At 49.6% G+C, this 16,093-nt stretch overlaps 1 protein-coding gene across 7 annotated transcripts in view; it reads left to right on the forward strand.

The window, feature by feature from the left end:
• Window positions 1-16,093, forward strand: part of FOXN3 (forkhead box N3) — a 345,077-nt gene that overhangs the window by 130,468 nt on the left and 198,516 nt on the right. For 5 of the 7 annotated variants that reach the window (XM_037130198.2, XM_037130204.2, XM_037130202.2 and 2 more), the window contains exon 3: window positions 14,719-15,275. In XM_037130198.2, the coding sequence (XP_036986093.1) occupies window positions 14,733-15,275 (543 nt within the window). In that variant the 5' untranslated portion in view covers window positions 14,719-14,732. Of the gene's footprint in view, window positions 1-291; window positions 565-11,058; window positions 11,407-14,718; window positions 15,276-16,093 lie in introns of those variants that run through there. The other 2 variants (XM_037130203.2, XM_037130200.2) reach the window with 2 other exon arrangements.

Consider the following 16,093-nt stretch of genomic DNA (forward strand, 5'->3'; position numbering starts at 1 on the left):
TGTAAGTATTTATTCGAGGTGTGTTTTTTAAGGAGAAAAAAAATCTATTAGATTTGAAATTCTTAACTCTTCCTTTACTGTATCTTAGAAATGGATTATTGAAAAGGCTGGAAAAGCAGGGGGCTGCTTCTCCATAGTCAGTGATTTTAGTCGTGGCCCAAACAGCAGAGTTTGTGAAAACAGAAGAGCTAAGATGATTTATTTACTATTAAACAGGAAACTGCAAGTTGTCTGCAGCGAACGACGGTGGGGTTTCAGCAGACCTGCTGCTGGGTCTGTCTGGGCCCAAAAGCCTGACTAAGCCCATCTCTTTTTCTCATGTGAAGACGGCGAGTTTTCGTGGAAATCTGCACGAAAACGTGAGCCCGGGAAGCAGGTTCTGTACTGTGAGGTTTGCAAGCAGCGTGTTTCCACTGGAACCACAGGAAATTTGGAAGGAGGCAGAAAAACCCTCTCCAAGGATGGCAAAGGCCCTGCACTTTGGTTGCGCCTTTGGGCGGGGCTGCCGTTCACCCGACATGTGCATCTGAATATTCTTTCTGAAGACCTGGGCTTCGTTGTAAGGTCAGCCTTCAATTTCTAGAGAATATAATTTGCTGCTATTTTTAGAGCCTCATGATTGCTCATAATAACTAATGGAAAAAAAAAAAAAACCTCAACAGAGAAATAAATGTGTAACAGCTGCGTCTGCTTAAACTTGATTAAAGGCAGTAAAAAAAAAGTAAACAGAAGAATGAATGTAACAATAGACGAGGGGGAGACAAGTATCTCTTTCATTGTGAAAAGTTTTACAGACATAACTTGCTGCGCTTCGGAGGCCAGCGTTGTCTGTGTTTAAAGTTCACTTTACTGTTTGTCTTGAGTGGGATCAGTGTTGTAGTGAATAATTTATAGCCAGCATGAATGAGCTCATTAGTCACCTTTTCAGACTTTAAATGAGTTTTGTGGTTGTCATTACTCGAGCCTTCTGTTCAGCCGCTGAGCAAAATGACAGTTTGGCAGTTGGCTGCCTTGTTGAGGGGCAGCCTGCTCCGCTTCAGGTCTGTGTTGCTTTTGTGTTTCATTGAAGCCTTCCCTTTCTGCCCCCGCACGGGTCCAGGAACGCTTATGTGGCAGATGCCTTTTGCACCCCGAGTTTAAATGAGAAGTTTTGGGGGGATTGAACAAAAACCATCTTTCAATTGCATCTGCCAGACAGAACGAGCGGGACGGAGTGCGCTTTTTCAGCAACTGCTGCTTCTTATTCCCTTTGTGCTTGGCTCGATATTCTAGTTATTCAAAAGCAGCGAGCTGGGGAGTGTGGTGGAGCCTCTGAGCCAGGCTCTCTCACAAGGTGGCAGGCATTTCAGACCGAGGGTGTCCTTGGGGTTTAGAGGGAGAAGCCTGGTTCGGAGCGGGTTTGCATTATCACACTCTGGAACATCAATATAATGGGAGTGTGTGTGGATGCAGAAATTTCCTCCAGCAGATCTACCCGACCATATTTCTAGGCCAAAGAAAACCACATTTTTCGTATAAAGAGGTCAACAAGATGACCTTTCAGGCTCCCAGCCTTCTCAGGGGTCCAGGTCATTGAGAATGGCCGTTACTTCTTTCCCATCTATATGTCCTCCCAGTGCAAATCCATGGGGCAATGCAAACTGTTGCAGCCGCCTGCTCATCGTGCCCTTGGAGCCTGGCCTGGGAAGCCGGTAGGTGGGGAAGACAAGCCTGGGCGTGGTGCTAGCAGGTGGCGTTTCTTTGGAACCGACGTCATGAGGTTCATCCCTCCTTTTGAAGCTGGCCGGGGCAGCCTCTGGAGAGCTCTGACATCTGCTCTCTGGGACCGGACTCCATCTGGGAGTCCAGGACACTGTGGCATGCCCGCCTCAGGCCTCAGGTGGCTCTGCTGGTACTCTTGGTGCACGGATGCTTGCCTGGGGTGTCTCAGCCAACCGCCCGGACCCCTGTTTTGAGGGCACTTTGACGTGCGCTATGAGCAACAGGCACTAATGACTGCCATCACCCACGTGGGCATACCCCCTTCCGGAATCCATATTGGTAGACAGCTGGCCTCGCGCTGTGTGAGGCATGTAGAAAAGATGCTCAGTATTCTTCTGTGGAAAAAATGCCAACTTAAAAAGGACGCCTAGTTGTTTGGGGGCCAAAACTTCGAAGCGAGTCAGAGTCACATGTCTAGCTACAGAGGAATGAGGTGTTTGATTGCACCCACAGAAAGACAGCAGCCATCCATGCAGCTGTTTCCTTTCCAGCCCCCAGCCTTATGAGACCGAGTGCTGTGTGCACTCGGGCCTGCACCTGAACCATGACTTTAAAGGCCCAAGAGATGCTATTTTTGGAAGGAACGGGGTTTCAAGACAGAAAGTGGTAGTGAACTTCGCTCTCCAGCTGAGGAGAAAAGCCTTCAGGTTTGGCTGTGGTAGTGAGTTGCTAATCTCCCAGAAAGAATTTGGTACAGCGGGGAAATCTTTTGGTGATATTTAAATCTCACAGGAGAGTTCCTCACGTGTAGGGCTTTTTGCTTTAAAAAGACAAACTTAAAGAGAAGAATTGATTATTTTCTTTCACGTCCCTGTGCAATGGAAAGAGAAGGGAAGTCATTTCTTGGCCCGGTCGGTCGAGACCTTGGAAGACCCAGGCCCTGGGGCACAGAAGGCTGTGTTGAGCTTGGTGTGCTCCCGAGAGAGGGGAACAATGAAAGCTCTCGCCGACTTTGGAGGAGGAAAAGGTCGATGATGCTAGTTTTCTTTGACTACTCTGTCTAGTTCTGTGATACCAGGATGGGAGATGGACAAAAAAGGAGCTTTTCATTTTTCTGTTAAGGGACCTGTGTTTTGGACAACTGCCGTACCACACACTATGAGCAAACGGGAAGGAGAAGGCAGGGTCCTTGCCACTCGATGCACCAACAATCGGTTTGGTGCTCAGTGTCTAGATGACCGATTTTCTATTAGAAAGATACACTGTGTCATATTGGTTTGGACATAGAAGCCGATTTCTTTTTTTGCAAGTAGTACCTTTTCATTCAATGTTAAAGTCCCCTTTCCCTCCTTCCTTCCTTCCTTTATTTCCTAGTCACAGTGTTTCCTCCCTGAAGCTCTACTGCTCCTGTCCTTCACGTCCTTGAGCCCCAAAAAGTTCCCATAGAGGCCAAATGCTCTGGATTGATCTGAAACTTCCCTTGATGCATTGATATGAAACTCAGACCATGTGGGTTCAAATGCCAGCCCCGTCACTTACCAGCTGTGTGACCATGGGCAGGTGGCTAAACCCCTCTGTGCTTCGGGTCCTGATTTATAACTCGGACATATAATAGTATGAAATGAATGAAGCCTTAGAATACTTTCTGGTACTGAGTAAGTGCGATTTAAGTGCTGTTGAATACAGCCAATCTTCATTAATCACAGGTTCCATATTGGCAAATTTGCATTCTTGCTAATCTAACAATAGCCAGAGGGATGGGGGGAGGGGACAGTGGGGAGAAGGATTTTCAGGAACTGCTATAAAGGACACATGGACAAAACCAAGGGGGAGAATGGAAGCAAGGGAGGGAGGTGGGTTTAGAGGGGGTTGAGGGGAGGGGTAGGGAGAAAATACAGACAACCGTAATTGAACAACGATAACATAATTTAAATAAAAAAATGTATTCTAACCCCCAAGTCAAAGATCATGGCACTTTCATGGTCACGTGGACATAATTCAGAGGGACGAAAGTCTGAGTTGCCCAACATACACACACTTCCGGCCAAGACGGAGCAAGGTGATCTGGCAGCCGGTTTCAGCTCTCACACTACAAACAGGTGTCCTTGCCGAGAATTTTGTCGGTGATGTTGCTGTTTAAAATGGGCCCCTAAGGTAGTGCTAGTGTTGTTCCGAGTTCTGAGCATGCCAAGGCTGATTGGTGTTAGGCAAACTTTGTTACAATGGGAGTTACAGTTCTGTTGGCTGCAAGTTCAATGTGAATGAATCAACAATCGATGTCAAACAAGGATCTTTAAATGGAAACACAGAGGAAATAAGGTTATGTATTGATTCGTTAACGAGTAAGTGACCACGGCACAAGGAACCCAACACCGTAGTTCCTCTAGGAGCGGTGGCTTCGTGTGTGTGCTAATTTCATTGTTTGTGGAGACCGTAGAACACATGAGTAACGAGACTTGACTCTAGGTGAATGGGTCCAAGAGTTCGGAGTGGGAGCGTCTTCGAGGGCAAGCTCCTGGCTGCAGGGAATATCCCAGGGAAGATGAGATAAAATCATAGTCGGTCTCTTACAGTCATAAGTTGTTATAGAAGAACAATCTGGAAACAGAGAGTAAATGTCCTCCCTACCCCCACAAATTCTTAATTCAGGTGTATCTCCTTTCATGTTTGTGCCTACTTAAGAGTTTGTGGACAAAGTTTGATCCTCAAAACCTGTCCATTGAAAGCCTCCCTTCAACCAGACAATAGACCTCAGAGCGTAGGATATAATACTGGTTATTCTTAATAATTCTCCTGTTTGCTTAGAGCACCAGCCCTTTCAGAAAGGGATCATTTTTGTCCCTTCAAATTGAAAAGACTAAGAAATGCTTCGGTTTGGTGGAAAGCTTTGATAACATATTTATTTTCCCCCAGACTCTTACTTTGTGGAATGTTTGCAAATGGTTTCACACATACAGTGTATGAGACTGTGAAAGTGATTCACAAAAGGGCAAACTTCACTTAAAATGACTTGAATATGCAATGGCAGGGAACAAAGGGAAGCTAGGGCCCCGGGCCCATACAATAATACGCCTCTAGCCTCTCATTTCTGCAGTTTGCGGGTTTTCACGATTTTAAACAATGTTGCCTCAAACACCCTCCTAAATACATTGTTGCATGTCTCTGAGCCTTCATTCAGTCCATACTGAGTGACAGGCACCGGGAAGGTGCTGTGTACATTGCTGAGTAGTGGTCCTGCTTTCTTGGAGCTCGTGGCCTCATGTGGGAAGGCAATCGGGTGGGGAAGTTCACTGGTGTCAATCCCTAGCATTTGGAAACTTAAGGTCAATGGCTGTGCTCACTTAAGTTGTAGTTCGGTTTGTCAGAGGTCCAACCCTCTTGCATAGTTGTACCAAGCCCCTTTGCTCTCAACGACCCTCACCAACATTTGATTAGTCTTTTTAAGTCCGTGCTGACCTGACAGGTGAAAGGAGATATCATAATTGCAATCTGCACCATTTTCGTTTTATATAAGCTGAGCGTCTCTTCATGGGTGTATTACCACGTTTGTTTCTCCTTTCGTGAATTTGCTCTTTTAACATTAGGGTGATTTTTTTTTTTCTCGGTTGAGTTGTCAAGGCTATAAATTTAAAATATTAACCCTTTCATAGGCGTGGCAACCTATTTCCTCATTTTTGGTTAACCTGATTTATGACTGCTATACAAATACTATACACAAATTTTAAATTGTTATGCAGCCAAATATGTCAGTAATTTCCCTTTTGATTTATAACATTTATTTAACAAAAATAGTGCTAAGTACAAGGGTGTTATTATATATTTTTTTATAAATATTATTTTATTTGATCTTCATCACAAGCCTATGAAATGGGTGTTGCTGTTAGTTTCTTTCCCCCACTCCTTTTTTAAGATGAAGAAACTAGGTGGAGAGAAGGAAGTTAAGTATGTTGGCCGATGTTGGCTGGTAAGCAGTAGAGCACACGAGCCCAGTCCCGGGTTCTGATGCTGGCCACCGCGCTATGCGTGTCTGGCTGAGTTATGGGCACTTTGTGTGTTTACTTGTGGTTGCTTCATGAATGTTCACCGAGTCTCCCCAGTCCTTGTCTTTTATTTCTCCTGGTTCCTTCCCAGGCCCCCGCACAGTAACTGGGCATAGAGCACCTAGATGTTCAATAAATACTTGGCGACTGAAGGGATTGACTAAACCGGTGTTCTGGATCATCAGCTCACACTGGAGTTAATGCTGCAGGAGGAGCTGACAGGTTCCATATTTCCATGTTGCCTCCAGCAGGTGACTTGGTAAGCTCAGGGTTGGCTCCAGCACCCGAGCTGATGCACTTCACCGCACGGGTTCAGCTGTACTTTCCCTTCCCACACACACACACACAGGTCCTTCCCTCATCAAATAAACTTCCTGGCTCTAGTCCCTGCTGGAGAAATCTAAGAAGCCTTTTCCCAGGCACCACCCTTCGGAACCTGTCAGGTAAACACCAAGAATGCACAAGAGGAAAACCCCAAGTAAGACTCCAAATGATGCTTGACCAAGGTTTGGAGCTCACCGTGAGGCAGAGGGTCTTCAGCTGGGAGCTGGCCTCTCTTCTGCACTGAGGGGAAGGAAGGAAGGAGCTTTTTTGTCATTACCAAGTGCATTCTCATATGTTGCCCAAGAGACTCTTAGTATGCCAGGATGAAGGAGTTATCTTTGACCATAAGCTCCCCCTTTTGTCTCATATTCAGTCTTTGGGCAAAATCCTCTTGGTTCTTCTTCGGAAGGTTCTCGTGCATCCTCCACTTCAGTGGGGCTCGAATTGTAGGTGCTGGACCAGCAGAAGCAGCCCTGACCTGGGAGCTCGTTAGACCTGTGAATTCTCAGGTCCCCGCCCAGACCCACTGAGTCAGAAACTCTGGGGGTGGGGCCCGGAAAGCTGGGCTTTAATAGCCCTACAGGAAATTCTGATGCGCCCTCAAGTCTGGGAATCACTGCTCTCTGATGGAACCCCTTTTTATTATTAGAACATTATAAATGTGATAGGTGTTCATCGGATACAATTTGGAAAATATAGACAAGGATGAAAGACGCGGACAAAAAGAAATTACCCCATAACTCTACTAGTTGGAGGGAACCACTACTTTAATTTAATTTTAGCATTTAGTTCTTGTTAAAAAGCACATTGAAAATAACCTTTATTCCCTTTTGTGTATGAATTACTGCAGTGTTTTTGGAGTGGTTCTGCTTGGTTTTGGTCTTCTGTTTTCTGCTTTTCCAGAATTCATCCATGTTCCTCGCTCCTTCCTCCCCACTCCCTTCTCCTCCAAATTGAGATGTACTTGCCACATGACACTGTGTAAGTTTAAGGTGTATAGCATATTGATTGGATACATTTATATTACAATGTGATCGTCATTGTAGCTTAGCTAACACCTTTATCACGTCACATAATTTTTTCTAGTCTTGGGAACAGTTGAGATCTAGTCACGTAGCAACTTTAACGTTTATAACAGTTTTGTTCTCTGCGATCACTGTACTGTGTATGAGGTTTCCAGAACTTATTTGCTAGTTGCAAGCCATTCTTACGTTCACGCATTTCTCAGAGTGCCACTTCTTGGACTCAAAAATATTCAGTGTTTCCTCTTGTCCTCTGAACGACTGCGTATGAACTGCTCACCTTAGCATTCAAGGAGTTTGTGATATGGTATTTCCATTTCACCCACTAATATGCATGTTCCGTAAGAAAGAAATAAAAGCCTTGTATCTCAGGCACCTGACAGAGTTCCATGTAATTGGTAGGCACTCAGTGAATATTTGTTCAATGAACAAATGTATCTTCTAATACAATCAGGTCGTATTTGATAAATCTGTGCCATTCATTTCTACTTCCTGGAACAGCAGTTTGTGCTATCTGGTGCTTTCTCCGAATGCACGTGCCTGGGACCCAGGCAGGGAGATTTTGGTGCCTTCAGTGTGGTGCCCTGGGTAGCCCTCGTAGAGAAGCTCAGGTCTATAACACCCCTTCCCCAAGTCCATGGGTCAAACACCCACCCACCTGTATTAGATATTACTCCTCCCAAAGTCATCTCCCTCCCCTCCCAGGTCCTGTGGTTCCTGCCTCAGATGTTAGCTTGTGGGCACAAGGGAGGAGTCCCGTGACTTGGGCTCAGCCAATCAGAGGACTTCCCTGAGAATTTGAACTCTGTTGTGGAAGACTGAGGCAATCTGACCGTGGTGGGTGCTAAAGTCAGAAGATCCTTAGGACTTGGTGCTGGCAGCCATGTGTGGTCCTGAGTGAGCAGAGGAAGCCAGCCTGTAGGGAGGAGTGTGGAACAGCTATGCAGAGAAGTAGTTAAGAAAATGTGGAAAGAGAGAAAGAGAGGGATGAAAAGAAAAACTACCCAATGACTTCTCGGGTCTGCACGGCCCACCGAGCCGCCAGCCCTGGGCTGACCTGGGTTTTCTCTTATGTACCAGTGTGAAGCACCCTGGACTAGGAGCCCATCTCTCGAGGCCTGGCTCAGCTTCCTCCTCGTATTTGAAAGTCCTTCAGGTCTCCCCCCTGCAGCAAGCACTCTCGCTGCTCATCTCTTCGGCCGTTACTGGCAGGAGTAGGATCACAGGGCTTTACACGGACCGTTCCATAAATAAGCACATCGGCCAAATAATCAGCACCTGTGCAGGGGCCTTCGCGTTCCAGGGCGGGGAAGAAGCCTGTTGGAGAAGAAAGCGGGGGAACCCTCGAGGGGAGGGGCGTTCCCCGCTGTGGAGGAGGAGCCTGGGGCGCCACGCTGACTGTGCTGGAATCGTGGTGCGCCTGCTCCCAGTCCCTCCGTGCTCTCCGTCCAGTCCCGGAGGGAGCTGCAGGCTGGATGGTTCCATCTCATCCCCAGTTAGGGAACTGGTACTGGCCACAGTGACTGCGAGGATACATACCTAATTCTGCTCTCAACTGTGTTTTCAAACAGTTTCTCTTGCGTGGCTGAGACTTCCCAGGTCATAAGGCACAAGGGTACTTTTTGAAAGTTCAAGAGGGGAATTAAGAGGGAGGTTGTTTTTAAGCCAGTTTGGTCCCTGTACCCTTGTGTCAGGTAGCATGTCCGGGAGCCCGGGCTCTATGGAATCGTGAGGTGCAAAGGCCATGCTAAGCCTTCCTTTGGCTTTCAATAAAGGCCCTGGCTTCTCTGTCGCAGACAGACAGGCAGACGGGCATGCGTATTCTGCGGTCTGAATCAGGCAGGGCTGGTCCACCACTTCAGGTGATACCCTCCCTCCCACATCTCGTGCCACTTTTGTGATAACAGCAAGAGAGATTAAGATAGATGCTTGAGGATAGAAGAAACCATCATCAACAACATCACACACAAAGAAGCCGGTGGCGAGCTACTAAAAGGCAGTTTAACCTCGCTGCACTCCACCCTCGGCTGATGGCTTCTCCTGGCCCAAGGCTTGCTCTTCTTTACGTTTTTGCTCACCTGGGGTGGCTGGTGCAGACACTGGAGGCTAAGAGTTTGCACGAAGAGTTTTTCAGAGTGACCTACTCCATGTGCAATAACCTTCAGGTCACATCCTCTCATTCTGAACTGAGTAGGGGGTGCTGGGGTAAAAATAACCCACCACCTCCACTTAATGTAAAGAGAGTTCTAGCTCTTGTGTGAGTCTGGTTGGGGACTGGGAGGGCTGGTAACCGACCACTCCTCCTGGCCTGGGAGGTGTGAGGACAAAGGTCTCTCACCTTGGTTCCTTTGATGGGAGCTTCAGCACTCCCAACTGATATGCAGATGAGGGGTGGGACCTGCTCTCTGTGAGCTTCTGTCTTGGCTTCCTTGCCAGTTCTGACTTCACAGATGACCTAGTTTGTTTCTCTTACCTCACACCTTTTCCTGGTGACTTAGGGTAAGTCACAACCAGTGCGCAGTCATTAATGGGGTGGGGCTGGGTGAACTGGGGCTGCCCCTGGGTCTCCACCTCTGAATCATCTTCTGGTCAGGGTTTGCCATCCTGCTGGTAAGTAGAGCAGCCTGTGGTGAGTGCCTTTGCCAAAGACTTGCCACCCACCATCTTGAAGCTTTGTGAAGGGGAATGACTTAGATCGATTGGGGGTTCCTTAGTTTTTGAAATAAAAACATTTTTCAGATACCCAATGGGACTTTTGTTCCCCTTTGGCCCGGTTACAAAGTAGTGCAAGCCAGAGTGGTTTCTGATGGCAGTCACTCCGGGCTTTCTTACTGTTATTTTTTTTCCCCCCTATTTTTTGAGCTAGTTTGCAAATAGCTCAAAATGGCCTTTCCACTGGCTCAGGTGGGTTCAGGTAGGGGTGGCAGGAGTGACCTGGACTTCGGAGGAACCTGCTGATGTGGCCACCTGGAGAATTGTGCAATCATATTTTCATCGATGTCACCACCAGGGTGTCCGGCAGGACTTTCTCCCCTCCCCCGCCCCAAAGGCTGCTGCTAGCTACGACTTGAGCAGTGGGTGGCCATTCTTTGTAGGAGCCTAAGGACTTGGAGCGGTGGCCTCACCTTTTGCTGGGTGGCCCTGTGAATGTGGGTTCTCGAGAGGTCAAATATGAAGGAGATGAAGCTTGTTATTGCTCGAGGTTTGGAAGTGGGTCGGGGAGTTGAGCACAACGCCGTGGAGAGGCCCCACTGGCGTGGCCTCCAGGACGCGCCTTTTGCTCTGTAATCTGTAATGGCCACCCTCCGGTCCTCGGCAGACAGGCACCCGCAGACGCCTGGAGGAGCGGCCACCTGGGCTGGAGGGTGCGGTGCCTTTGTGCCTTTTCTATTGGGGCAGTAGGTGGGCGCCAGGGGAGCTCTGGCAACTGCCCTGGGAGTCCCGCCAGGATGTCGTAGTTGGGGAAAAGTGGAATCTCGTCTCCCCCTTGCAAGCCTCGCCCGCATCATAATTCCTTTTATTTTTACTTTCGAGCCATGTAAGGCATGCGGATGGGGTAGGAGCGCTCTGGAGACACGTAGCCAGCGGCGCAAAGCCGGCCCGCTCGCATGGCTGGAGCCTGGCGTAGGGACAGGCCTCCCGACTCCTGCCCCACCGGCCTCGCCTCCCACAGTCACGAACACACGGGGTCGCGGGGTTCCGCCAGCCACCCCAGTCCCGCCGTGCCCTCGGAGCGGCCCAGCCCAGTCTCGCCCCTGCCGTGTCCCGGGAACGCCCAGGGGAGGGGCTGGCCGGGGAGTCGGGGCGCAGCGTAGCCGGTCTCGGCGTGTCTGCACCCAGCGCCCCAGGCCGGCCCGGCCCACGTTTTCCCTCTCTCCGGCTCCCTCCGCCTCCTGCGCTCCGTCCCTCCCCTTCGCCCTCCTCCCTCCCTGCGCTTCCCCTCCTCCTGGCTGGTCATGTGTCGCCTTTTTTTGTTTGCAGTGGAAACAATTTCTCGCTGCTCTACGCACCCCGGCCCGACGCGCCGCGGCGGAGGCGAGCGGGAGGCGGGACGGGGCGGGGAGAGCGGCGGGGCCGGCGGGAGGACGCGCTGTGCGCCGGACGGACGCCGCAGGTCCCATGCCGCGCCTCGACCCCCGTGCCCCTGCCGTCCGCGCCCGCGGCCGCCCCCCGCCGCCCGCTGCCCCGGACTTGCAGTGCCGCGCCCGCGCGTCCCTAGCCGGGCCACCGAGCGATGCCCGCCGGGCGCCCGCGAAAGTTTGTCTGTTCCCACTAAAGGGCAGCGGCGCCCCCGCGCCCCCGTGCCCCGCTCCAGCCAGGTGAGTTCGCTCCGCGCTCTGGCCGGCACCCAGGCAGGATTGGGCGACCCGGGCCGCGGTCACTCATCGGAGGAGGTCCCGGAGGCTCTCGGCAGACAAGGGACTCCACAGTTCCTGCGGGAGAGTGCGGGGCGGGGGCCTGGCCGGGCGGGCAGACGCGAGCCCCAGGCGGGGAACTCGCTGGATCGGAAGAGTTTCCTGCCCCGACGTGCGGCTGTTTCCCGGTGCCTCGATTCCCAGAAAGACGCCCCAAAGGAGCCGTGTTGGTATTGCCCTAGGGGGACGGGGTCCCCGCCGTTCCGGGCCGAGGGAGAGGGTGCTGATCCAGGGGACACCCCAAGATGAGAAGCAGGATCCTAACAAAGATACCCTCCCCCCACAAATTGTGCAGGCTGGGCACCGGCAGTGAGCGTCTCCCCAGACCCCCGAGGCCCGACCCCTCCTCATCCCGGGCCGCTTTGAAGCCCTCCTTGGGTCCTGGAGAAGTTGGGGGACGGCGGGCTTTTACTGATGTGTTTTTAAGGCTCGCAGCAGTGCGGCCAATAAAAGGTTTATGACATCTGACCAGCAGTGAAGGTATGCGAGCTCCCAATTGCCCTGTATACGGGGAGAAGAGCAGTTTCCCTGTTGCTTGGCAACTCCGCTGATTGATGCGAGACGCAGCCAATTGCTGCTCCCGCAGGTCCCCTTGAAATGTTTTTGACAAGTACAGTAGATGCGAGTGGAGCGCGTGCGTGCGCGCGCGCCCGGAGGGTGGGGGTTCTGCCCCCCGCCCCCCCCCCCCCCCCCCCGCCCCCCCAGCTCCAGACTGCCCTGCTAGCCTTGGGGAGGATTTCTCAACTTTCTAAAGTTCACATCGAACATCTGTTCAGAGCCGGGCCAGTAATGTATTTGTCAGTTATTTGGAGACAATTCTGATAGCCGGCAAAAAACAGCGTTCCTGCTGCCTGTTCTCCGTTGAAAAGCAAAAAAGATAACTAAACGCGTCGTGAAAAAAAGAGAGAGAGGGAGGGAGGGAGGGAGGGAGGGAGTGTGTGTGTGTGTGTGTGTGTGTGTGTGGCAGGGGACCGTGAGGAACCAGCAGCAGACTGAAAAGTTGCGGGGAGGTCCCTAGGAAATAACTACTGGCGTGCGTGATGGAGCAACCGGTCTCGAAGCCGATTACAAATGTTTGCTTAACTGCAGACTCACATGATCCGGATTCTTCCCCCCCTAAAATTGGAGGAAAAGAGATTTGGCGAATTATGTAGTTTGAGAAGAATAATGGAAAACTCAGCTGTGGTTTCTGGGAACTGTTTTTTAAAATGGAACGGGAGTGATCAGCAGCTCTCCATCCGGTGACTCTAAAACCCGACTTTTAGGGGCGCCCTGCACAGTCGGACAGCCTGGGGGGAGGACAGACGCAAACCCTGGAACCATCCGAGGGGACCGACCCCTGTAACCCTGTTTTCTTGACAGTGCCATTTTTCTCATAAAACTGTATTGCTGCCAATGTTTGTTTAAAACAAAAGAAAACATGGAGAATAGTGTGTTAGTTCCTTTGGGAAGCTACTGACAAATAAGCAAACTAAAAAGAAAGAGAGCAGCATGTTGTCATAGCAACAGTGCAATTAAATTACTTCACTGTCAGCCATGATATAATTTCGCTGTTTCGAAGCTCAGGAGACGTAAAACTTTCGTGTGGAGCTGAACTTGACTTCAGTGGCTGGGTAGCTGTTCTCTTTTGTACTGTACTGTGTGGATATTCCTGGTGATCAGAAAGAGTGTGTGTGTGTGTGTGTGTGTGTGTGTGTGTGTGTGTGTGTTTTATCCGGATCTCAGGAAACTTTGAGAGGGACAAACCTAACTTTGGTTTGTTTACAAAGAAGGTAAAAAGCCTCATGAGGCTGGTCTATGTCAGACTCCCAAGCCTAAAGATACTACCTTATTATTTCAAATGTGTCATGACCACCCAGGTTAGTTCATGACAGAAATAGTCCCTGTGGATGAACTTGAGGTACATGCAAACTGTCGGGGGCGTGGGTCTTCGATGCCTATGGTTTGCTTTGTTTAGAGTTGGGTATCTCACAGGCATTCCCGAGAGCCCCCCAAGCCTTCTGTCAGCGGGTGGTCTGACAGAGGGTGGTCTTCCACCCTTTGGAAGCGGGAGGGTCTTGCAGTTCTGGACACCCTGGGTGTTGTGCTCCCCCACGGGGGGCTTTCTAGAACCCCATTCTAGACCTTCTCCAACTACAGGGGCAGTTATTTTAGGTGTAGTGTTAGGGGACCTTTCGAGCCCTAGAATTCTAGATCACTTCTTTGCTTTTGATGTGGGTTTTTTTTCCTAGATAGTTTGATCTTCTCACTTATGGGGGGAAAATAAAACAGACACACTTGGGAGACACTTCTTCATCATTTTCATTGCTCTTTCTGTCTTACCTGGAGTCCCAGGGGGTTGAGCAGCTTTGTATCCGCGGGGGTCCTTCTGTTGTTTGCTCATTCTCTTTTCTCATCAGATGTTTTACTCCCTGTTCTAGGTCATTGATAAAAATGGAGAGCGATAGCAAAAGAGAATTCTGTAGCGATTTTTGTTGGATCTGCCTCCCTTTGTTGAAGCTGCCCCTTTGCTCACCTGACTTTTCCTCCCAATTCTAATTTCGGTTAATGGCTTGCCTTTCATATGCCCATTTATTTGTGTGGTGTCCGAAGTTATTCACTTTTTCGTTCAGAGTGTAGTGTTGCAATAAAATGTACTTCTTCCTCCAGTTCAAATCCACAGAACTGCCATGTAATTAAAGTTGCAGAGTGATGGGTACGGTTTGTACAGAAACTCTGAAACAGCTTGTCTTAAACTTCCAGGTATTTTTGTAAGAACGTTGGACAGTGAGTCCTATCAGCCCGAGAGCCAGGGTGTGTGCACTGTAGGTAGCATGTATCATGAGGCTTGACATATTTTTACCTGTGTATATATTCATATATAATAGATAAAGGGAGGCAGCAAGAGAGAACGGATTTTCCCAGGGTCACAGGGAGAGAGTGCGTAGACCCAGGAAGAAGGCATTGTGGAATTTCCCATGCTTCCTGTGGTGCGTTCGCACATTCAGGATGCGGCAGATTTCTCCAGTCCCGCTGTGCTGGGCCAGGGCGGGTCGTGGTGGTGCACGCAGGTGGGCCGATTTACTTACAGTGCGTCTCTGTGGTAGAACTGTGGGTGTGCGTGACGCAGGGTAGGAGGTGTGTTCGAGGGAGGGAGACAGGAGGATTAGGAGAGCGCAGCTGCCTTTCTGGTTTGGGTTCCACTAACTTCTCTTTTCTGTGTCATGCGTTTACCAGGAGCCTTCACGTAAATGGGTCCAGTCATGCCTCCCAGTAAGAAGCCAGAAAGCTCAGGAATTAGTGTCTCCAGTGGGCTGAGTCAGTGTTACCGGGGCAGCGGCTTCTCCAAGGCCCTTCAGGAAGACGATGACCTCGACTTTTCTCTGCCCGACATCAGACTAGAAGAAGGGGCCATGGAAGATGAAGAGCTGACCAACCTGAACTGGCTGCACGAGAGCAAGAACTTGCTGAAGAGCTTCGGGGAGTCGGTCCTCAGGAGCGTCAGCCCGGTCCAGGATCTGGACGATGACACACCCCCGTCCCCCGCCCACTCCGACGTGCCCTACGATGCCAGGCAGAACCCCAACTGCAAACCCCCCTACTCCTTTAGCTGCCTCATATTTATGGCCATCGAGGACTCTCCGACCAAGCGCCTGCCAGTAAAGGATATCTACAACTGGATCTTGGAACATTTCCCGTATTTTGCAAACGCACCTACTGGGTGGAAAAACTCAGTGAGACACAATTTGTCATTGAATAAGTGTTTTAAGAAAGTGGACAAAGAGAGGAGTCAGGTAAGCCTCTGTGTCTGGAATTCAAGAGTTTCCTTTTTCTTTTTAAAATTTGTAATTTGCCTCCACTAAAAAAAAAAAAAAATCGGTATGGAATGTAAAGTCACCACCCTGAAGTAGCCATTATAAATGGATACGTTTATTTCATTCGTTTAGATAGTTGCAAACGTCCTTTCCCTTAAACATATTAACTCGGGGCTGTTTCTGGTGTTTGTGCTGGACCGAGGCTTTCCCACGTGGCATTGGAATATAATCACAGGAGAGCGGGTGGTGCACTGTCGATCGGTTCTCCTGTCAACGGGATGGGTCAGTTTGGGTTTAGAGCACAAAGAGCCATTAGCCTCGAGGTGTGTCCTGGAATAGATGGACAGTAATGGGCACTGGGAGGAGACTAAGCATCCAAGACTAAACAAAGACAGACACGAATTGCCGAGGTGACTCTTGAAATCAGATGTCTACCTAAGTGTTTGGCAACTTTGAAACTCCCCGAATATCAAAAAATTAGCTCAGGGTAACGTTCCCACTAGAGAGTGACTTAAAAAAAAAAGGTTGATTTTTTAAAATTTTAAAGCCTTAGCTTGAGCTTGATGGTCCACCAAGAGACAGTTTTAATAATCTGCTTTGTCTTTCTTCAAATAAAATAGGTACAATAGAAATTGGGTCGACCATTAAGAGCTGGAAAATAAAATTGTGATCTAACTTGGAGTTCTGTAAGGTAGTGTTGCCACAGTTGAAATAAATTGCCAGAAAACATCTCTCCGCCCACGCCTTGTCATGTGACTCTGCGTTCCAGCTTTGCTTTCCATGAATAATACTGATGG

The sequence above is a fragment of the Artibeus jamaicensis genome, unplaced genomic scaffold, assembly GCF_021234435.1.
Source record: "Artibeus jamaicensis isolate MK-2021 breed Jamaican fruit bat unplaced genomic scaffold, CSHL_Jam_final contig_444, whole genome shotgun sequence".
Taxonomy (NCBI): domain Eukaryota; kingdom Metazoa; phylum Chordata; class Mammalia; order Chiroptera; family Phyllostomidae; genus Artibeus; species Artibeus jamaicensis.